Source organism: Hyperolius riggenbachi, chromosome 3, assembly GCF_040937935.1.
Source record: "Hyperolius riggenbachi isolate aHypRig1 chromosome 3, aHypRig1.pri, whole genome shotgun sequence".
Taxonomy (NCBI): Eukaryota; Metazoa; Chordata; class Amphibia; order Anura; family Hyperoliidae; genus Hyperolius; species Hyperolius riggenbachi.
In genome coordinates, this window is record NC_090648.1 from 207,543,971 (window position 1) to 207,562,463 (window position 18,493).

The 18,493-nt window shown below is 41.3% G+C and overlaps 1 protein-coding gene across 2 annotated transcripts in view; it reads right to left on the reverse strand.

Annotated features, from left to right (window-relative positions):
• LOC137563307 (dual oxidase 1-like) overlaps window positions 1-18,493 on the reverse strand; it is a 162,654-nt gene that overhangs the window by 40,613 nt on the left and 103,548 nt on the right. For both annotated transcript variants that reach the window (XM_068275599.1, XM_068275598.1), the window contains 7 exons: window positions 16,741-16,878; window positions 12,796-12,912; window positions 10,741-10,943; window positions 10,395-10,568; window positions 7,604-7,829; window positions 3,952-4,045; window positions 1,892-2,067 (listed from right to left, as the gene is read on the reverse strand). In XM_068275599.1, the coding sequence (XP_068131700.1) occupies window positions 1,892-2,067; window positions 3,952-4,045; window positions 7,604-7,829; window positions 10,395-10,568; window positions 10,741-10,943; window positions 12,796-12,912; window positions 16,741-16,878 (1,128 nt within the window). The remainder of the gene's footprint in view (window positions 1-1,891; window positions 2,068-3,951; window positions 4,046-7,603; window positions 7,830-10,394; window positions 10,569-10,740; window positions 10,944-12,795; window positions 12,913-16,740; window positions 16,879-18,493) is intronic.

The window sequence follows — 18,493 nt, forward strand, 5'->3', positions numbered from 1 at the left end:
TCTCCGCCCACATCCCAGATTTCACCGCCATAGAAGAGGAGAGGAAGAGGAGAGGAAACTCTGAAACCTATTGTGAACGAAGAAACAATGGTGCAAATACAGTAGCTGTCCAATATGTCACTGTCTGCAATTAACTGAGAGGAACATGATACCCCATGGACTGTATGCCCCTTAATACTCCCCCCTCTACCCTCCCCACCCCTATGGACTGTATACTTTAACCCCCTGTACTGCTACCTATATCTTCACCACCCCTATGGACTGTATACTCCCTACACTGTGCCTTATACCCTCCCTTATGTCTATAATACCACAACCCTCCCCTCCCATGCTGACTAATGTTTTACTTTGGCAATGCTGAATGTATTTGGTCCTGCCAAAAAAGGTTTTGGATTTGGACGGAATTCTTGTTTTTATACAGAGTTAGCAACTAGGAGTTAACTAGGAGAATAGTAGCGGGCAGTGAGAGAGCTAACTGAATTTATCGCTTGTATTTGTTTTTTGTTTTTTTCCATTACGGAAAATGCATCATTTTAAATTTGAAAATGTTCATGATGACCTTGTTAGCTGTTTTGGATGGAAACAAAGAACAACAGTGACGTAGCAGACTTAATTATCTTGAATCCTATATAATAAATCACCTGTGTTGCTGTGCTCTCCTACTGTGTGTCCCTGTGTCCGTGCTTATGCGTACCGCGCATGCGCAGCACGTGGGTGGCAGTTAGAGCAGGAGGAGGATGGGGCCAGGGGGCGGGTGTGTGTGGGCACAATGCGCAGGCCTGCGCAGGCGGGCATGTGCGCGCAAAGGTGCGCGCCCTGACATGCGGCAGTCACAGGGACAGGAGGGGAGGGGGGTTGTGAGGGAGGCCTGGAGCCCATTATATTAACGGGCTTAGGTCCACTAGTACTACATAAAAAGTTAAGATAAAAGTCAAAGGCTTTTACCCAATTAACTTTTCTCCTGAGTTTTCTCCCATGAGATAATTTTTCATGTTATTTAAAAAATAATTTTTCAGCACTTAGCAATTGAAAGAGCACTAAAAGTGGGCAAAAAACTGATGATAAACTTATTTTAAGTGCTTTTTTGCTTGGTGGGAGCTTTAAAGAGTAACTGTTAGGCATAAAATACAAAATCAATTCTATTTTGCAGGCTGGTACATTGGTAAAAAGGATGCTAACCAGGGAATTCAAAAGTTTAAAATCGATCTTACTTTTTTTCCAAATAGGGTTTCTCTCCCCATATCCCCAGGCTCTAACTTCATACACAGACGCAAAAGAGAAGTGACAGGCATGCTGAATCAGCCTCATTGGCTGAAGCCTCTGTCTCTCTCCTCTCTGATTGGCCACCTGGTCTCCCCTTCTCTGTGGTGGGCGCAGCGGCTGCTAGGGAGCAGGGAGGGGGGCCAGAGGCTGTCTCCTGTCACTGTCCTCGCCCCCCCTCCTCCAGTGTCATGTCCTCCCCCTCTCTGCACTACCGCATGCTGGCGGTAGTGCAGAGAATAGATGGGAACGGCAGCACTTAAATCCATTAGTAGGTGAGTCTGTGCCTGCTGCATTTATTCCTCCCCGCTGTTCTCAGAATCAGTGCGGGGAGGTGGGATATGCAGGGAGGGAGGGAAGGAATCTAGCCGGAGGACACAAGATGGCCCCTGCCAGGAACAGAATTCTCCTCATTTACTATATAAAATTCTCTGAAATCAAAACATGGACACTACAATACATCTCACATATGTGGGTTTTTTTTTTGGGGGGGGGGGGGATATTATGGCTAATAGTTTCTCTTTAAATGTATTTTTGTTTATGAAGTTTGAAAATATCATTTGAGAAAACTCAAAAGGAAAGTTAATAGTATATGTGGCAAATATTTTTTATATATAAAATTATATCAGACCTTTAAAACACAACTTTGAAAAACGTAGTTCCTTGTCATGATCTTTGAGAAGATAATGGAAATCTTCCCAGGTCAGTTCTTCCTTGTCTTGAATTCCTGCTTCGTTGAACAAAACTTCTGTTACTTGCTCAGCTTGATCTTTAGACAGGCAGTTATTTGAGATGTCAATGAAAGATCTAAAACAGTAACAATAATACTTATACAACACAAAATACAGTATTAAAAGTGTTTGCTTTGCATATCAGTGATATATTTTCTTCTAGCAAGTAGAAGGATAAAAGCTAGCAGTAGATATCACACCTACCAGAAAACAATCCACAATCCTAAAGGTGGACACTAATGATACAATTTGCCTAATGATCGATTACAAACAATTCTTCGTATGAATGATCGTAAATGATCATTTGAGACCACTAATGGACAAAAATCTCCTAACTAATCCGATCAGATTGACAAGATCGAGCCGAAATTTGGATCAATTTCATTAATCTGATCAGATTGGTTAGGAGATTTTTGTCCATTAGTGGTCCCAAATGATCATTTACGATGGTTCATAAGAAAAATCGTTCATAAGAATAATCTTCATAATCATTCATTCAGCAAATTGTATCATTAGTGGCCACCTTTACACTGAGTTGTGTATGCCCCAGATCAAGGCAAGCTCCATACAAACAGTTTCAACTGTCCCGTTTTCTAGTGCAAACTCTCACCTCTGGTTTGCAGATTCTATACTGGAGTCTTTGTGATCACTAAACTTTAATGCTTGTTATTATTATTTATTGGATGTATACAGCACCAACATATTATACAGCGCTGGACAGTAAATAAGGTTACAAACAATGATAATAGGGGTCACCCTACAGACAACAAAAAGAGCAGTAAGACACACATACCACTGGAGTAGTAGTCACAATAATACAAGTTCACATTATTCTGTGGGTAAAGTGCATAATCAAGTACAATACACAAGGAGGGCCCTGCCCAAGGCATACAACCTAAATGGAGGGAGTGGTGGTATGATAGGAGGAGTCTGCTTAGGCTTTCCTTGTGTATTGAAATGTTCACACTAGACTGTACCTGGCTACAACTTAAAATACCTAAAAACTAAATTCTTCAGGAGGGGTTAAAGTAAAATTAGATCCCTTCAGTTCAGCTCTATACCTTGCAAGAATTAATGGAAAAATACATGTATTCAATCATGTAACTAAGAGACAATTCATATATATTGTCCTGACTGTTAGCACCATCTCTTACAGTCTCACAAATCACTACTGTTAACCACTCATGTTTTTGTACATGTGTTTCTACAAGTCTACTCAATGCCATATACTGTAAAAGTAAGGGGCGGGGGTGAGGGCAGGTTTGTAAGGAAAACTTATCTCCATGCTTGTAGCGCCAGGTCCTGCACAATATGAACTCATAGGAATAAGTTCTAATAGAAGTCGGTAGAAAACTGTGATATGCACCACTGGCCTACTCAACAGCCAAATGCACCTGAAATGAGTAGCCAGAGCCATATTGTCTGGTTTTAAAGGACCACTCCAGCACAAAAAAACAAGCAGTTAAATTCTGACAGAAATGATGGATTTTGGACTAGTTCATCTCCTCATGGGGGATTCTCAGGGGTTTCTTTGTTTGCAGAAGCATTTCCTGAATGGCAGTTGCCAAGTCTAACTGCCACAATAGTGTGCAAGTAAGTAGCAAGGCTGGCAGGTATCTTACTGTTTTGGCAGTTAAACTGCCATTCAGGAAATGCTTTTGAAAACAAAGAAAACCCTAAGAATTCCACATGAGGAGATGGACTAGTCCAAAACCTGTCAGTCCTGTCAGATTTTAACTGCTTACTTTTTTTTTTTTGCTGGAATGGTCTTTTAAGACAAAATTGCCAGTTACTAACACCAAAGAAATACATAGGATTGCAAACACACTTAACTCTATCCTCACAGCAGAAACCCCCATCCCATTTCCCGTCAAGTGGGACTCTCCTTGAAGTCCAACTTGAATACGCATTAATACACATGCAATTGCATGCATACATTGTATGTTTATTATTTGTTTACTTTAGCATTGTGAAAAACTCCTCCTTTGACAGAAAGCCATTTCCATCAACATCATACATAGTGAACATCAGTCTGGATTTCTCCTCAGGTGATCCTGGAATAAACAAGTGAAACAAGGATACATTCAGTAAAATCCAGCTATAGTGCAAATCTAGAACATATTAGGTTGTTGATACTATGTACTGTATATGCTGTATATTATGTTTGAAATATTCTGGTGAGCATTCTGAACATCATATATTCAGTTAAACGACCAAACTATCAGGAAATAAACATTACTTTGTATCTTGTCACACAGAAGTTATAGAAGGTATAGAAAATAATTACCACCTTCAAAATATTCACACTTTTTTACACACAATCAACAATAATTTATTATATTTCCCATTGCATGTCAAGTTAAATGACGTCTACCTGTGTAGTGTGACTGGAACCAAATAATAAACTATGGGTGGCTCGGGATTTTCAGAACATCTAAGGGTAAAAGTTGTGGACAAGCACAAGTAAGAGATGGATGTTATATAATTACAAAGGCATTGACTATTCCTAGGAGTCCAATAAGAAATGGAAAGTGTTTGGTCTTCTTTTGATCTTCCTAGATCAAGCCATCGGACTGGATGGACTAGCAAAGAGTAAACTGGGCAGTTACAAGAATTTATGGAAAAGAGTGTTTTTTTGTGTGTGTGGATGTGACAACAATATCACGGGTGTTCCAGACATGTGGCTGGTATTAGAATGTTGCAGAAAAAGAACTACTCATCAAGATATTCACATTAGGACTTGATTTAGCTTTGCCAAAAGACACCTTCAATATTTTCAGGCAAACTGGAAAAGATTGTATGGTGACATGAAACTAAACAATTTAGCCTCAAAACCAAAGGGCATATGTAGCAGTAGCAGATAACCAATGCAGCTTGCCATCCAAGGAGCACCATACTTACAGTACAGCATGGAGGTGTTTTTTTTTTCTCTGCAACAGGGGCTGGGGTACTTGTCAAGATAAAAGGAAAATAGATGAGGCAAAATACTATCACATTCTTTAGAAAAACCTGCTTCCTTCTGGTGGAAAGTTGTCAATGGGAAGAAGGTTTACCCTCCTATATGACAATGACAAAAAACACAGCAAAATTGGCAACACTAAAGGTAAAAGTAAAGAGATAACTGTCCTTTAGTGGCCTAGCCAGAACCTAGACTTAAACTTTATTGAAAACTTGTGGGATTTATTGAAAATTGCATCCACTAACATTCACCATCCTATTTGATGGAGTCTAAAAAGTTTTGTAAAGAAGAGTTGGCAAATATTGTACAGGCTACAATGCACACCTTAATAATATACAAGTACAGCTAAATGTTGTTGGTGCTAGAAATGTATAAGGTGGGTGTGAGCCACACCTTAAAGGAAACCTGAGACAAAATAAAAGCATTTATACCTACCTAGGGTTTCCTTTGGCCCGCATTAGTCTGTGGGCTCCCTCGCCATACTCCCAGGATGCTCCAATCCTCCCCTGCCCATCCCAGGCTCTTCCTCTGGTCGCCACTAGTCCCGCTGTACTGTGCATGCATGGCCCAGATGCCCATGCACCATTGTGTGGCCCTGCACGCTTGTGTGACCAGCAACGGGAGCACAATGGGGGTGCACCAACTGGGGCAACTGGAGAAGGAGACCGAGACAGCCAGGGGAGGATCAAAGAATCGCAGGAGGACAGCGAGGAAGCCCATGGCCTGAAGGGGGCTGAAGAAAGCGCTAAGTATGTATAAATGCTTTTATTTTTTGTATTAGGTACGCTTTAAATGAAGTTAATATATAAAAAAATGCACCAGCACATAAATTACATTTGCAAGAAAATCAATAAATTAGTATTAAAGAAAATCAGTATAAGCTAGATCATACTAGGAACATCCACTAGATGGCCTGCCGAGAACCCACTTCACAGAATTACAGTATATTGTCAGAAAATACAATATAAAAGCATGAATGAACAAAAAGTAAACAGCAGTTACTCAAATTGTATCAAACGTCAATAGTGCTTATACACTTAAACTATCAGTGACAGACAAGGCTTTTCTGTATCAAATAGCACCCATAATTACCAACAGTGTCTCTTTTTCAGGGATGACCCTTGGAGATCATGTTATAACTTCAGAGTGCTCTGTTCCAGGTCCTGATCGTATTTCCAACCATCCCTACTCAGTAAGCATGAGGAGTTGGGTCCATGATAAGATTTCACAAGGAATGTCAGTTGTGGCTCTTCAGAGTGTGCATATTAAAGAGAACCTGAGACAAACAGAACATATGGGTTTAAGCTTACCTGGGGCTTCCTCCAGCCCACTATTATCTGCCTGCTTGATTGCGGTCCTCCTGGTCCCCTCTGTTCTTTTGCAGTGTGTCCCAGTAAATTCCCTGCCTGGCTCAGTCGCAGTTCATTGCGCATGCACAGACCTGGCTGCCCGCACCCCAGATTGTGCTCCCAAGGCCGTGAGCATTCTGTGCATGCGCAGTTCACAAAGGCTTTTGCAAAATGCTTGCATATGCAGTGGCCAACAATCCGACTGGATCGCGGACTCCACTGCAGGAGGATGGTGATCAAGCAGACGGACTACAGGGGGCTGGAGGAAGTCCCAGGCAAGAATAAATCCTTATGTGCTATTTGTCTTAGGATATCTTTAAGGCACTCTGGAATTTAGGTGCCTGAGTCTATTATTATGTTTTGCAATGGAACAAACAGGCACCTTGAGGTTTAAAACCTTTTATTTGTGTATGTGTACCTTAGTTAAAATCTTACTGCAAAAATAAAATTTACCTTTGTTAAGTAATATTTCCATAAAAAATACAAAAGGTCTTGTTTCCACTATACAACTCAGATAGCCATGCATTTGAACATTGGTGTAGCTTAGGAGCTTTGGGCCCTGGTGCGAGTTTTTCATTGGGCCCCAAGAACCTTATTGACATGGAGCCCCAAAACATACAAAAGACAGCTGGAGTGTCAGAGAGGTGTAATCAGATTAAGAAAATACCTTGCTAAGGATTACCACTATTCAATGCACATATAGAGGTGTTCATTACCAGCCAATTAAAAGCTAATAAGATGGATGAAGGAGGTCCCCTAGTTGCCCCTCTCAGCCAAGGGCCCCAGTGTGGTTTCAACCTCTGCATCCCCTTTTGCTATGCCACTGCATTTGAACATGGCACCTGCATTGCTCTTTATTATAGTGCTGTGCCCATTCACTGACTGTGCGCTGTGGACAAAAGTGTATGTATCAGTGTGTTATTGCAACACTGCACTGCAACATTGGGAAAATCTGACAGTGCAAATTACGAACTGCTGATGTTTTTGCGTACCACATACTTTACGCATTGCTAAAATTTGCACTGCAATGTAAAAGTGGAAACAAGTGTTTTTATGGGTTAAATCAGAAACTGCAGATCCTGAATGTGAGATATTGAGGTTACTGATCATTAGGGAAAATGTCAAATTCCAGGGGAAAAAAAGCATATTATTCACTTAGAATACCATATCAGTTGGGATTACCTAAAATCCTAAAACACTTAGCTTAGGTTATATCTCCCCTATTGTGATGCAATACATTTGTCATATGAGAATTTCCATCCTTAAGTGTTTACAGTTAACAATTTAAATCTAACAAAACTAACCTTTCATTAAAATTAGCAAAATGTTTAAGAACTCCCTGAATGATAGATATCCATTTCCATCTTCATCTGCCAGAGAAAACATGGACTCCACGAACATTGATTGCGGCTTAAGTCCCAGGGATTCTGCAAATTCTGTCCTACTCAGTTCACATTTAAGAGCCTCTCTCACCTTTAAGGAGCTTCCTGCTACAAGATCTTCAATGCCTGACTGATCAATGTGAAGAACCTGCAGTATATACAAATTACTCAGTCAAACCATATGTGCACACAGGAATTTTGCATCAGATGTCTAATTTAACCTTTTGGGGACTGCTGATAGTAAATCCTATGTTGCACTTGTGGCTGTCTAAGCCTGATGCGGCATAGGATTTACGCCGCCTGCTATTTCCGCTCCCAACGTGATCATGCGCACCCAAGAGGGGAGATTAAGCTGTCATATGACAGCTGACATCTCCCCTCAGTGATCAGGAGCCATCGCGTATGGCTCCTGATCACGTGATCACTATGATCGCCGGTGGATCGTAGTGATCACCATAAGAGCTGCGGTCAGAGGCGTATCTAGAGGGGTGCAGGCATGGCTTGTGCCATAGGCGCCACAGCACCAGGGGCGCCATGACTGCCTCTTCCTCCCTCATGCTTCACCACCATACTGAAGGATGCCTTTCAAATGTTTGTACCTGATATCACTGGTGCACATCTCTCGCTACCAATACGGGGGGGGGGGGGTAATTGTACTGGGGGGACACCTCTCATTACCTATACTGGAGGGGGGCGGGTAATTATACTGGGGGGACACCTGTCACTAACTATACTAGGGGGCTACTTATACTAAGGGACACCTCTCATTACCCATACTGAGGGGATACGGGGGGTGTGCTTATACTGGGGGACACTTGCCACCATCTATACTGGAGGGAGGGGCTACTTATACTGTGGGAAACCTTTCATTGCCTATACTGGGGAGCTGCTTATGGCGCTATTTTAGTGTCTGCCATAGGCGCTCTATTGCCCAGATACGCCACTGGCTGCGGTGGTAGGGGGGAAGAAGAGGATCCAATCACGTTCCTGACATTCCACCGGCGATCAGCGACCCCCTCTGCTCTGGCTGGCATCCCTGCTCCATCTGCATTAAGTGTTGGCTCCTGGCTTGATGATGTCAACTGAGCAGCAGTACGAGCGGGGATGTCGGCAAGAGCGGAAGTGTCCACAGCTGCTCATCGCTGGAGCCTGGGAGGTGGGTAAAGGCTGCTGGCTACAGGGGGGCACCTGAGTATCAGAAGGACACCATGCCCTGCTAGCAAAAGTGGGGATCCGGCAGCCTTAGCCCCCAAATGCCCCCAGCATGTAAAATAGCCTGGTCCTTAAGGGGAGGTAGGCAGCCAGTCCCCAAAAGGTTAAAGTATACCTCTAGTCAAATATTTTGTTTTAATTTCTTAACAAAAAGAGAAAGGGTTGGCCAAATTGTTTAACCTAATGCTAGACAGACAACAAACATTAGCAAAAAGTTAATGCACCACTCCCAATAAATACTACGAAAAAACAGAAACCATAATTCTGCACCGTGTATGAATAGGCAAAAATCATTCATTCCAATAAAGACTGATTCTTGTATATTCCTATATGATGCATACTTATGGTTTCTGTTTTTCTTTATTATTTACACCACTGCTTCCATCTAATCATATTAGTAGGGTTATTAGGTGGTACTCTCTCGTCCTATCAGTGTACATCACTCCCATTAAATTATAAGAATTTGCAATGGCTAAGGAGGTGGCAGGTGCTGTTTTTTGAAAACACACCACTGGAAAGCAAAATTGCCAATGCCTCTTACAGCTTATGTGCATGGAAACATTGCCCACAATAGTAAAGTTAGTCACAATGGTGGTCAATATGGATGAGCAAGTACAGTTTTGTGAGAAGTGAAACTGTACAGATGTGTGTACAAGGAAGAGGCCATGGCAGAGAGGGTTAAGCTACATATATAATGCCTCTTGTTTTTGGCACTCCACATTATGCCCCATCCTTTCAAACTTTTTCCTTCACATAGTAGTAAGGAGGAAGTATTGAGAGGATGGAGTGCAGCAGCAAGAGGCAGTGACGCAGGTAACTGTGCTTGCTTATCCATGGTGGGCAAGTGGTTGCTCATCACTTATTTTATACTAATTTTTACCATCTTTGGCCCAGTGCACACCAAAAACCTCTAGCAGATCTGCAAAACGCTAGAGGTTTTTGAAGCAGATTTCAGAGCGATTCTAGGCATGTTTTCTAAACATGCCCCATTTTGTGGCGTGTTTTTGTGTAGCAGATTACAAATATTGTTACAATAGAGCTGTTACTGAACAGCTTCCGTAACAAAAACGCTCGGAAAACCGCTCTGATCTAGCGTTTTTCAGAGCTGTTTTCCACTTTCCTTTACTTTAACATTAAGGCAGAAACTCCTCAAAAATCTAAAAAAAATGCTGCAGCCCCCGAGTTTGCGTTTCTGGAAAAAACAAACTGCTCTGGTGTGCACCAGCCCATTCACTTTGATTAGCCAAGCGGTTCTACCCTTGCAATCGTTTTAAAAAATGCTCCAGAACCGCTCTGGTGTGCACCAGCCCTTTGTGAATGCAGCCTATTGCAGAACCTCCCACAGGAAGCTTGGAGCACAGCAGACCTTTGCACTGACAGCCATTTCAACACACAGCTAAGCAGCAGTCTGTCTCCTATTCACTTCTATAAACTTGCATGTGCCTCTATTTTATGTGGTTATTCACAGGTGCTACATATGCTAAGTATATGTATAAATTACTTGAGCAAATGAGTGTCTAAAGAAGGTTTCCAATATCTGGCTCCGTTGTTTTTTAGTAACAGCCTCCTTCAGCAATTTTTCCACTTCCGTTCTCTGTTCAGTGAAGGAAAATCCACGTTCTTGAAGGTTGTTAATAAAACTTGTGCATTCTTCCTCATCATAGAAGTACAGCACCTAAAAGAACATTTATATTTAACACAATAGAGTACATGTCAGAATTGCTACATTGTATTATTTTCAGTAGATGCAGCCTTGATTAGGAGTGCTGTCAATTTTTCCCTCTATTTAAGAAATATACCATAACATCAGATGATGGAGAATGCTGTGTTATGTGAAAATGGCTCACCATATCATATTCATTGGGCACCTTGATTAAGAGTGTTCTGCATCCATGGTTACTAGACTGAATGACATCAAAACTTTTATGGCTCGGTAAAGAAATGGTGCGAATTGCATTGCCCCGACTGTCCAAAACTTTGATTACTTGTTGTGCATGAATTTGTAGGATTACATCACACAGAGGTTCTTTTTGTCCTTGCCACTCTTGAGCTTGAAAAAAATAAATAAATGTCATGGTTGTGATTCCTGAAAGAAGGTGTACAGTGAAGGCTTGTAGAAATGTTTGGGTTCACTTCAAGCATCCAGGCCTTTGCAAAGGAATTTAAAAAAAATAGGAACTTCCCTTTGGAGCATTGGATGTCTGAAGGTGCTCTGATCAGTACACCACTTTAGTAATTCACAAGGCCTCAATTCACTAAGCAGTTTACACTAGTCTACTGATGGCTTTTAGTCTACTGATGCATTGGTGTAAATTAGTTGCATCAAAGGTGAATTCACTAATAACTACTGAATGTTTTAGATCTGTTTTTAGACCTGGTCTAAACCATTTGGTAATTAGGTCGGTAAAGCAAGGGAAATTATCAAAAGATGCCATTCACAAACAAGTAGCTATGACTGACATCCTTCTCCTCTGATGAGCACTCCTCTGGACACAATTAAACTCCTGCATAATTAATTTAAAAGGTTCCATCTTCACATCTAAAATACCTCACAGAATTACTTTACCGACAGAAATCATCTGGTCCAATCTCTGTTAGAAAAAGTGGGTGTGGCCCTTTGTGAATTTCATCTTTTGATCATTTCCCCTGCTTTACCGACCTAATTATCAAAGGTTTTATACCCGGTGTAAAAACAGGTCTAAAACATTACACCACACCATCAGTAGACTGAAAACCATCAGTAGACTAGTCTAAACTGCTTAGTGAATTAAGGCCAATAATGTGTGATTTTATACACCAACAGAATGATATTGAATAACTAAAGCCGACTGTAACGCAGGCTGTGATGCAGGCTATGAAGTGTACACTGAATATACGATAATCGAGGTCAGATCGTCAACTGAGGTCATACACAAAGTCAGAGATATGCGGTACACAGGGACTGAGGCAGAGCACGGTCAATAACAGACTAGGATCATACACTGGTAATCAGATGGCTAAAGTACAGTAGGCTAAGACAGGTGCGAACACGTTATACAGGCCAAAGTCATACACATAGGTCAGATGTCAGTCGTATTGGAAGGATCAAACAGGAGCGAAGTCAGGGACAGGCTGAGTCATACACAGATATCAGATGGCAGTAATACAGAAGGGCTGGGCAGATTTGAGGTCAAGAGGCAGGCAAAGGTCGATACACAGAACAATATACAATATTACAATACTGACTGACTAGAGTACATATATATCGCGCTGATGCGCAATATATGAAATGTAGCTTTCCGGAGCTTTAACTAGACTAAGTAGTAAAGCAAGGTCCACCAGCGCTCAGAGAACTGAAAGCTATAACGGACAGCGAGTAACTGAATGCCCAGGATTTATATAACAGGAATAGATCACAGACCAAGCCCTCAGGAAAATCAGACCAATCAGCAACACCCCTGCAGCAAGTGTCAGCTGACCGCAGGTATCAGCTGACACACTTCAGACACACCTCCTTAACCTATAAAGGCAGTTCTGAGCTGTGCGCGTCCTCCTAGAGAGACTGCCAGAAACAACACGTTGACCCACATCTACAGAGCTGCCGGGGATGCGAACATGCTGACTTTGGTCTACAGGGGAGCCAGAGATGCGACCGACCAAAGAGGAAGAGGAAGCTTCCTCCAGCTGCTCAGAGCAGCCTCCAGAGACAACACCAGGTAAGTTTGTTACACCGACACACTTTTTTTACCTGCAAAACTCTCAGTAATGTTCCATTATTCAGACAGTGATATGTTTTCATATATGGATTCCAGATAGGTGAAGAAAAAGTAATAACTGTATATACATTTATTATAATTTATTCATATATTAACTACAACATTATAAAAAAATAATCAAAAGGTTATATATAAATTCAAGTTTACCTGCAATTCCTTCAGCTGAGAGTACATTTTTCATACTTGGTACAGCTCGTCTACTTTGGATTTTTTTATAATTCCTTTTTCGAGACTGAGCAACAATCCAAGCAATAAAGAAACTTACTGAGGTAGAAAAAAAGAAAAACATACATTATTTTTGAGAATATTATAAGTGGCTTGATAGATTTGCATGCACAGAACTTCTCTCGGTTCAGTTGGGAACTGTGCACAGCCTGTGGACCCTACCTGTCATGTGCACCAGTGTTTTGATTCTAATGTTTCTTTTTTCAGCTCCTAGTGTGCAGGTCAATGATAGGGAGTGGGGCATTGAGAGAGCCATCTGCACATGGTGCCCCCTGCTGTTCATGTAATTACAATGATGTGCAACCGAGCTCCCTCTAAACATGTCTATGGCCGATTTGTTGCAGCTCCTGCTAGATTTGGTATTGCAGACACAGGTGTAAGTATTTGCACCTTTTACTGGCTATTAGGTTGCCTGTGGACCAATTCAAATGGCAGAGTGCTGTCTGGGAGTGAGGATTTACTTCTCTTGTGGTTGGCTTTCAATTGAGGGGCAGTTGTATGCGATTCTCCTGCTGGTGTAAGCACAGAGGTCCAACCGCGCTCCCCCCTTTTGGTAATGCATGTGGGGTGGGGGTCCTGGGTGGTGTCCAGGGCCCCCACCTGTCACATGCACCAGTGTTTTGGGAACTGTGTATCTTTTCTCAGGCATATTATGCTTAAAGTTAGTAGTGGTAAGGGTTAGAGATGAACAATGAGATGCAAATCATATCTCATTGCATTCAGATTTCATGTAAATATTGTGCAGCTTGAACTCAGACCAATAAAAATTGACAGGAAGTTATTGTGACCGGTTCAGTTTCAAGTTGCATATAAATTACATGAAATTTGAATGCAAGGGGAAATAATTTGCATATCATTGATCATCCCTAGTAAGGATGCTTCCCCCCCTCTTTCCTCCCCACAAATACAGACACACTGCTGTGATAAGCCAGCCTCTGCTGCAATGCACAGACTGGTGTGGGACCTCTGAGAAGTTAAAGAGACTCTGTAACAAAATGTTCAGCCTTATTTCTTTTATCCTATAAGTTCATATACCTGTTCTAATGTGGTCAGTCTTACTGCAGCCTTTCCTAGTTGCACAGTGGCTGTATTATCTGTTATATAATCTAATCTTCTTTCCTTTGTCAGCTTTGTCGGCTCAGGCTGGAATGTGCTGCTCTGCTTGTGATAGGAAGAAGCTATACACACACCCTCCAGGCTCTGTATGAGTCACAGACTGAGCTTCTCTCAGACTATCACATGCTGGTTAGCAGCCATGTCTTTTGTTTGTAAACACTTCCTAAAACTGGCAATTACAAGCCAGGATTGCAGCAGGGAGTGGCAGAAACAGTACAGAGGGGCCCGGGAGAACCTAATGAATAGAATGGTATGCTTTTTATTGTAAGAATTTTAGAGTGCAGATTCTCTTTAAGAATGCGACTGCAGTAAGAAATAGGATTCTGCTCCTCTGCTAAGAAGTTTAGACTGCAGCTGGGCCTGTGACAGCTATTTACAGGCTTGTTTTCAAAATCAGCACTGCAGAGAGAGTGATAAAGGTACATAAAATGCAACATTGCATATACCAGATGCTGTGTCAAGTTTGACAGATATATGTTAGACATGTTTGACAAAGATGCACTCTAAAGTTAGACTTCAGTGAAATATAAGGATTAGGCACATGGAAAACACAAGATTAAGGTTAGGGACACATTTATACCACACATGACACAAGGCAAAGTTGTGTTAGGGAAGCTGGATTTACATACTCCTGTGCATTGTCAGCTGCCTCTTCCTGTTTGAAAATTTGACTGTAGCCAAAAGTAAAAATGTTTGAAAGGACACCCAAGGTGAAAATAAACTAATGAACTAAACAATTGTGTCTATCCTCCTCCTCCTAAAAATGACTTTTTAAGAGTTCCACAGTTTATTTTATATTTAAATCTACTTTTTTAAGTTTTTACTGTTTTATTGTTTTTATTGGTCAGGGACACATTCATTAAAGTATGCCAGAACTAAAATCTATGAACTATTGACCCTTTTTATCTCTTTCCTGCTCTCAGAAGCCATTTTCTGCTAGGAAAGTGTTTTATAGTTGTAATTTCTTATCAGTGAGGGTCACACTGTAGTATGATCTAGTTCTGACTCAAATAGAAACTGCCACTTACATATCTGATGTTTAACTCTTTCAAGCAGAGAAAGAAAAAAAGGAACACAGCATAGTTATTTGTGTGCTAGTGACCGTACATACACATGTGTACCTCATCATGTCACATGTCACCTCGGGTATCCTTTAACGAGTGATTATGGGGGCCAGAGGGAACAAACACATCGGCAAAATGTGAACAGACCCTAAGGCAGCAATTTGAGGACCAAAGTTTTAAGACAGAATGAAAACAGTGTCTAATACTACAAAACTGTGGGATTTCTTCAGGTCCAGGATAAATAACAATACTGTCCTACTTTTGTGACCAAAGGTAATCTATCAACTACTTGCTGACCGCTCCACGTCAATTGGCGTGAATGCAGCGGTAGCTCCAGGAACCCTCCACGCCAATTGACGTGAATGGCCTGGAATGGGTATTGCAGGGGCAATGCAAATATGAAGAGGAGAATGCACTTGCACAAAATGCAGCAGAGGTGGATACTGGCACACTGGGCTTACCTGCAGCGTGCTCCAATGGTAGTCTACGATTTCAATTAGAGGAGAAGAAGGAGATGGGCACAGCTGCTAAAATACCCTTTATTGTGGTTGGGTTGACACAAAAAAGCTTACAGCAGTGGGGGGAAGGACAAGTCTGACAGCTGTTTCTCAGGGACTAGCCCTGCTTCATCAGAGGGTATTGCAGGGGAGCGCGCTTTCCCGCTCTGATGGCTCCGCTCCACCTCCAGCCTCCCATCGGCGATCTCCGCTCGGAGACTGTAAGATGGCGAACCCGCCGTCTAATAAGTCTGTACAGCTCTGTGATCTAAGGCAACGCTGTACTGGGGACACGGAAGCGATCTGCGGTGAAATTTAGTAAAATAAAATAAATGTTTATAAAAATAAATAAACACTCAAGACCCATGGACGCTTCTCGTGATGGGCCCTGTGTTCTCCCGCGACCCACTGTATGCATGTTCTTCTTGTTTCTCTTTCCCTTCTCTACTTTTCCTTCTCTTCTCTCTTTTTTTTCTGTTTACCCCAAGGACAATATGGAGCGGTACAAGCTTCGCATTATTGCCTTTACACAAGAAGGGAGCCGTCACACGTCATCTTAGCAGGTACCCGGCTGTATGATCCTCAAGGGTCGCCAGGTCGCCATCTCCTAGAGCTATATTTTGTTCCAGATGGCTCATAAATATTGGCATAATATAGATGAATGTCATATTGCTATAATTGATATCTTCACGAGAACGTTTATTACCAAGCATATAAGTATATATAGCTAAAAATAGGCAAAAACAGATATTGTTATATGTCATTCTTTGTTCTTTATATGTTGAAATAAATAAAGAATCTTTAAAAAAAAAAAAAAACACACCTGGGGGCGATCCGACCCCACCAACAGAAAGCTCTGTTGGTGGGGAGAAAAGGGGGCGAGGAATCACTTGTGTGCTGAGTTGTACAGCCCTGCAGTGAGGCCTTAAAGCTGCAGTGGCCTATTTCTGTAAAAATGGCCTGGTCACCAGCACCGTGGTCCTCAAGTGGTTAATGAGTTCGGAAAGCCTGCCACGTGCTTATCGTAGCTAAGGGAAATACATATTCATGAAAATACAAAATTCTAAAGATATCTTGTAATGGCTTATTTTTCCCCATGAAACCTTCATAAATATTAAAATTGTGTTTTTATAACATTGTATTACCAATTCAGACTATACCTATAGATAAATACTATAACCTTTACAAACCTAATGGAAAAGAACAAATGGCCACAATAAGCATGCTATATCCAAGCACACTGCCTTCAAAGTAGTCAATGACAGTTACAGGACCACATGGGGCAAGCATTTCCGATGATACCTGGGCTGGCTGAGGACATGGATCACCTAAGAAAAGGGGAAAAAAATGTATACCTTTACACCAGTTATTTGGAGCGAAGCTGCAATAACTGTACCTATGTGTTTGCAATAATTGTTGCTCAGTCTTGTGATGTGCAGGACATGCAATGAACACCCACAGATAGCATTGTTGTGGTCCAACACATTTGAGTGGATGTAACTCAAATGTGGTGGGCCACAACAATGCTATCTGTGGGTGTTCATTGATATGGATATGTTTGAAATATTTATATATTATTTAGCACTCTTTTGACTTTATATATTATTGCATATTCTTGGACTTCAATATTGCTACTTCACTATCACTCACCTTCTCCACTGACATTGAGGGCCCTTTTCCACTAGCAATCGCTAGCGTTTGCGCTAAACACTAGTGATTGTGATTCAGCAAAGTCCTATATTTTCCCGGCGATTGCGATCACGATTTTGCTATGCAATGCACTGCATAGCCAAATCGTGGCAAAAATCGCTCTGTGGCGCAATCGCTCTTTAGAAAAAAAAAGAATCGCGGCAGTGGAAATTACCTAACGCAATTCTTATGTTAATATGCAAACCGTAGCGATTTAAAAATCACTAGCGATTTGCGATTTTGCGATTCAGCATCGCAATCGCAGCTAGTGGAAAAGGCCCCTGAAAGTTGTTTGAAAAGGATAGCCCCGAGACACCAAAATTAGATGTCAAGTTCATCTGCTGTGCTGGAAAAAGTGACCCATGTTTAACATGGATATAAAGAAAGCTTTGGACCAAGATTTCCCCAACCTGTCTGCAAGCACCTCCAGTTCATGTTTAGGGATATGAACAACTGAACATCAGCACTTAAAGCAGGCCTGTTACAAAGCGCACAGTCTCATTGTAAAACCTTCCTAATTTGACATGAAGAAAAACAATTATTGCTTTGGTTTAAACAACTTCCATCATGCTGCCAATACCCTGTGGAAGGAAAGCTTTCTATCCTTTGCTAATAATCAATCAATCTACTGGAATATTAAAGTGATTTTAACTTCCACTAATACAGTAATCATATGGATACATGTATGTGTGAAGAGCCATATTATGAGCAGAATGGGACAGGCATTGTGCTGATGTCTTCTTTTTGCTCCAAAGGCACAACTGAAGAGTATTCTATATAGAATTTGTGTTGTTATGTTTTAAAATGTTTTAATTATTGCCAGCTATTGAACCATGTTAAGGGTGATCATTACTCATTAGTGCAATTTGGTACTCTTATGGCATGTGCATGTCAATTACTGTAATTAAAGTATACTCTTTAAAGAAGAGTGCTAATAATTTATTAGCACTCTTCTTTAAACCAAATTTAATTTCTCTTTTTTGTCCAATTTTACATTTATCCCCAGTCTGCATGAGCTTTAGACTCAGATGCAAGAGGACAGCCAGCCTGACTGCAATATCACTTGCTTGATTTCCAGATTCCATGTAATTCTTATGTAATGGTTACTCTATTTATAAGAATACATTAAGAACATATCGGAGCAGATAATAATGGCGCACAGCACCGCAGGTAAAATAATGGCGCTGCATTCAGTTACCTTATTAAACGCTATTTAGCGTTTTTACTGTTAAATAATGGCGCAGGTTATTTAAA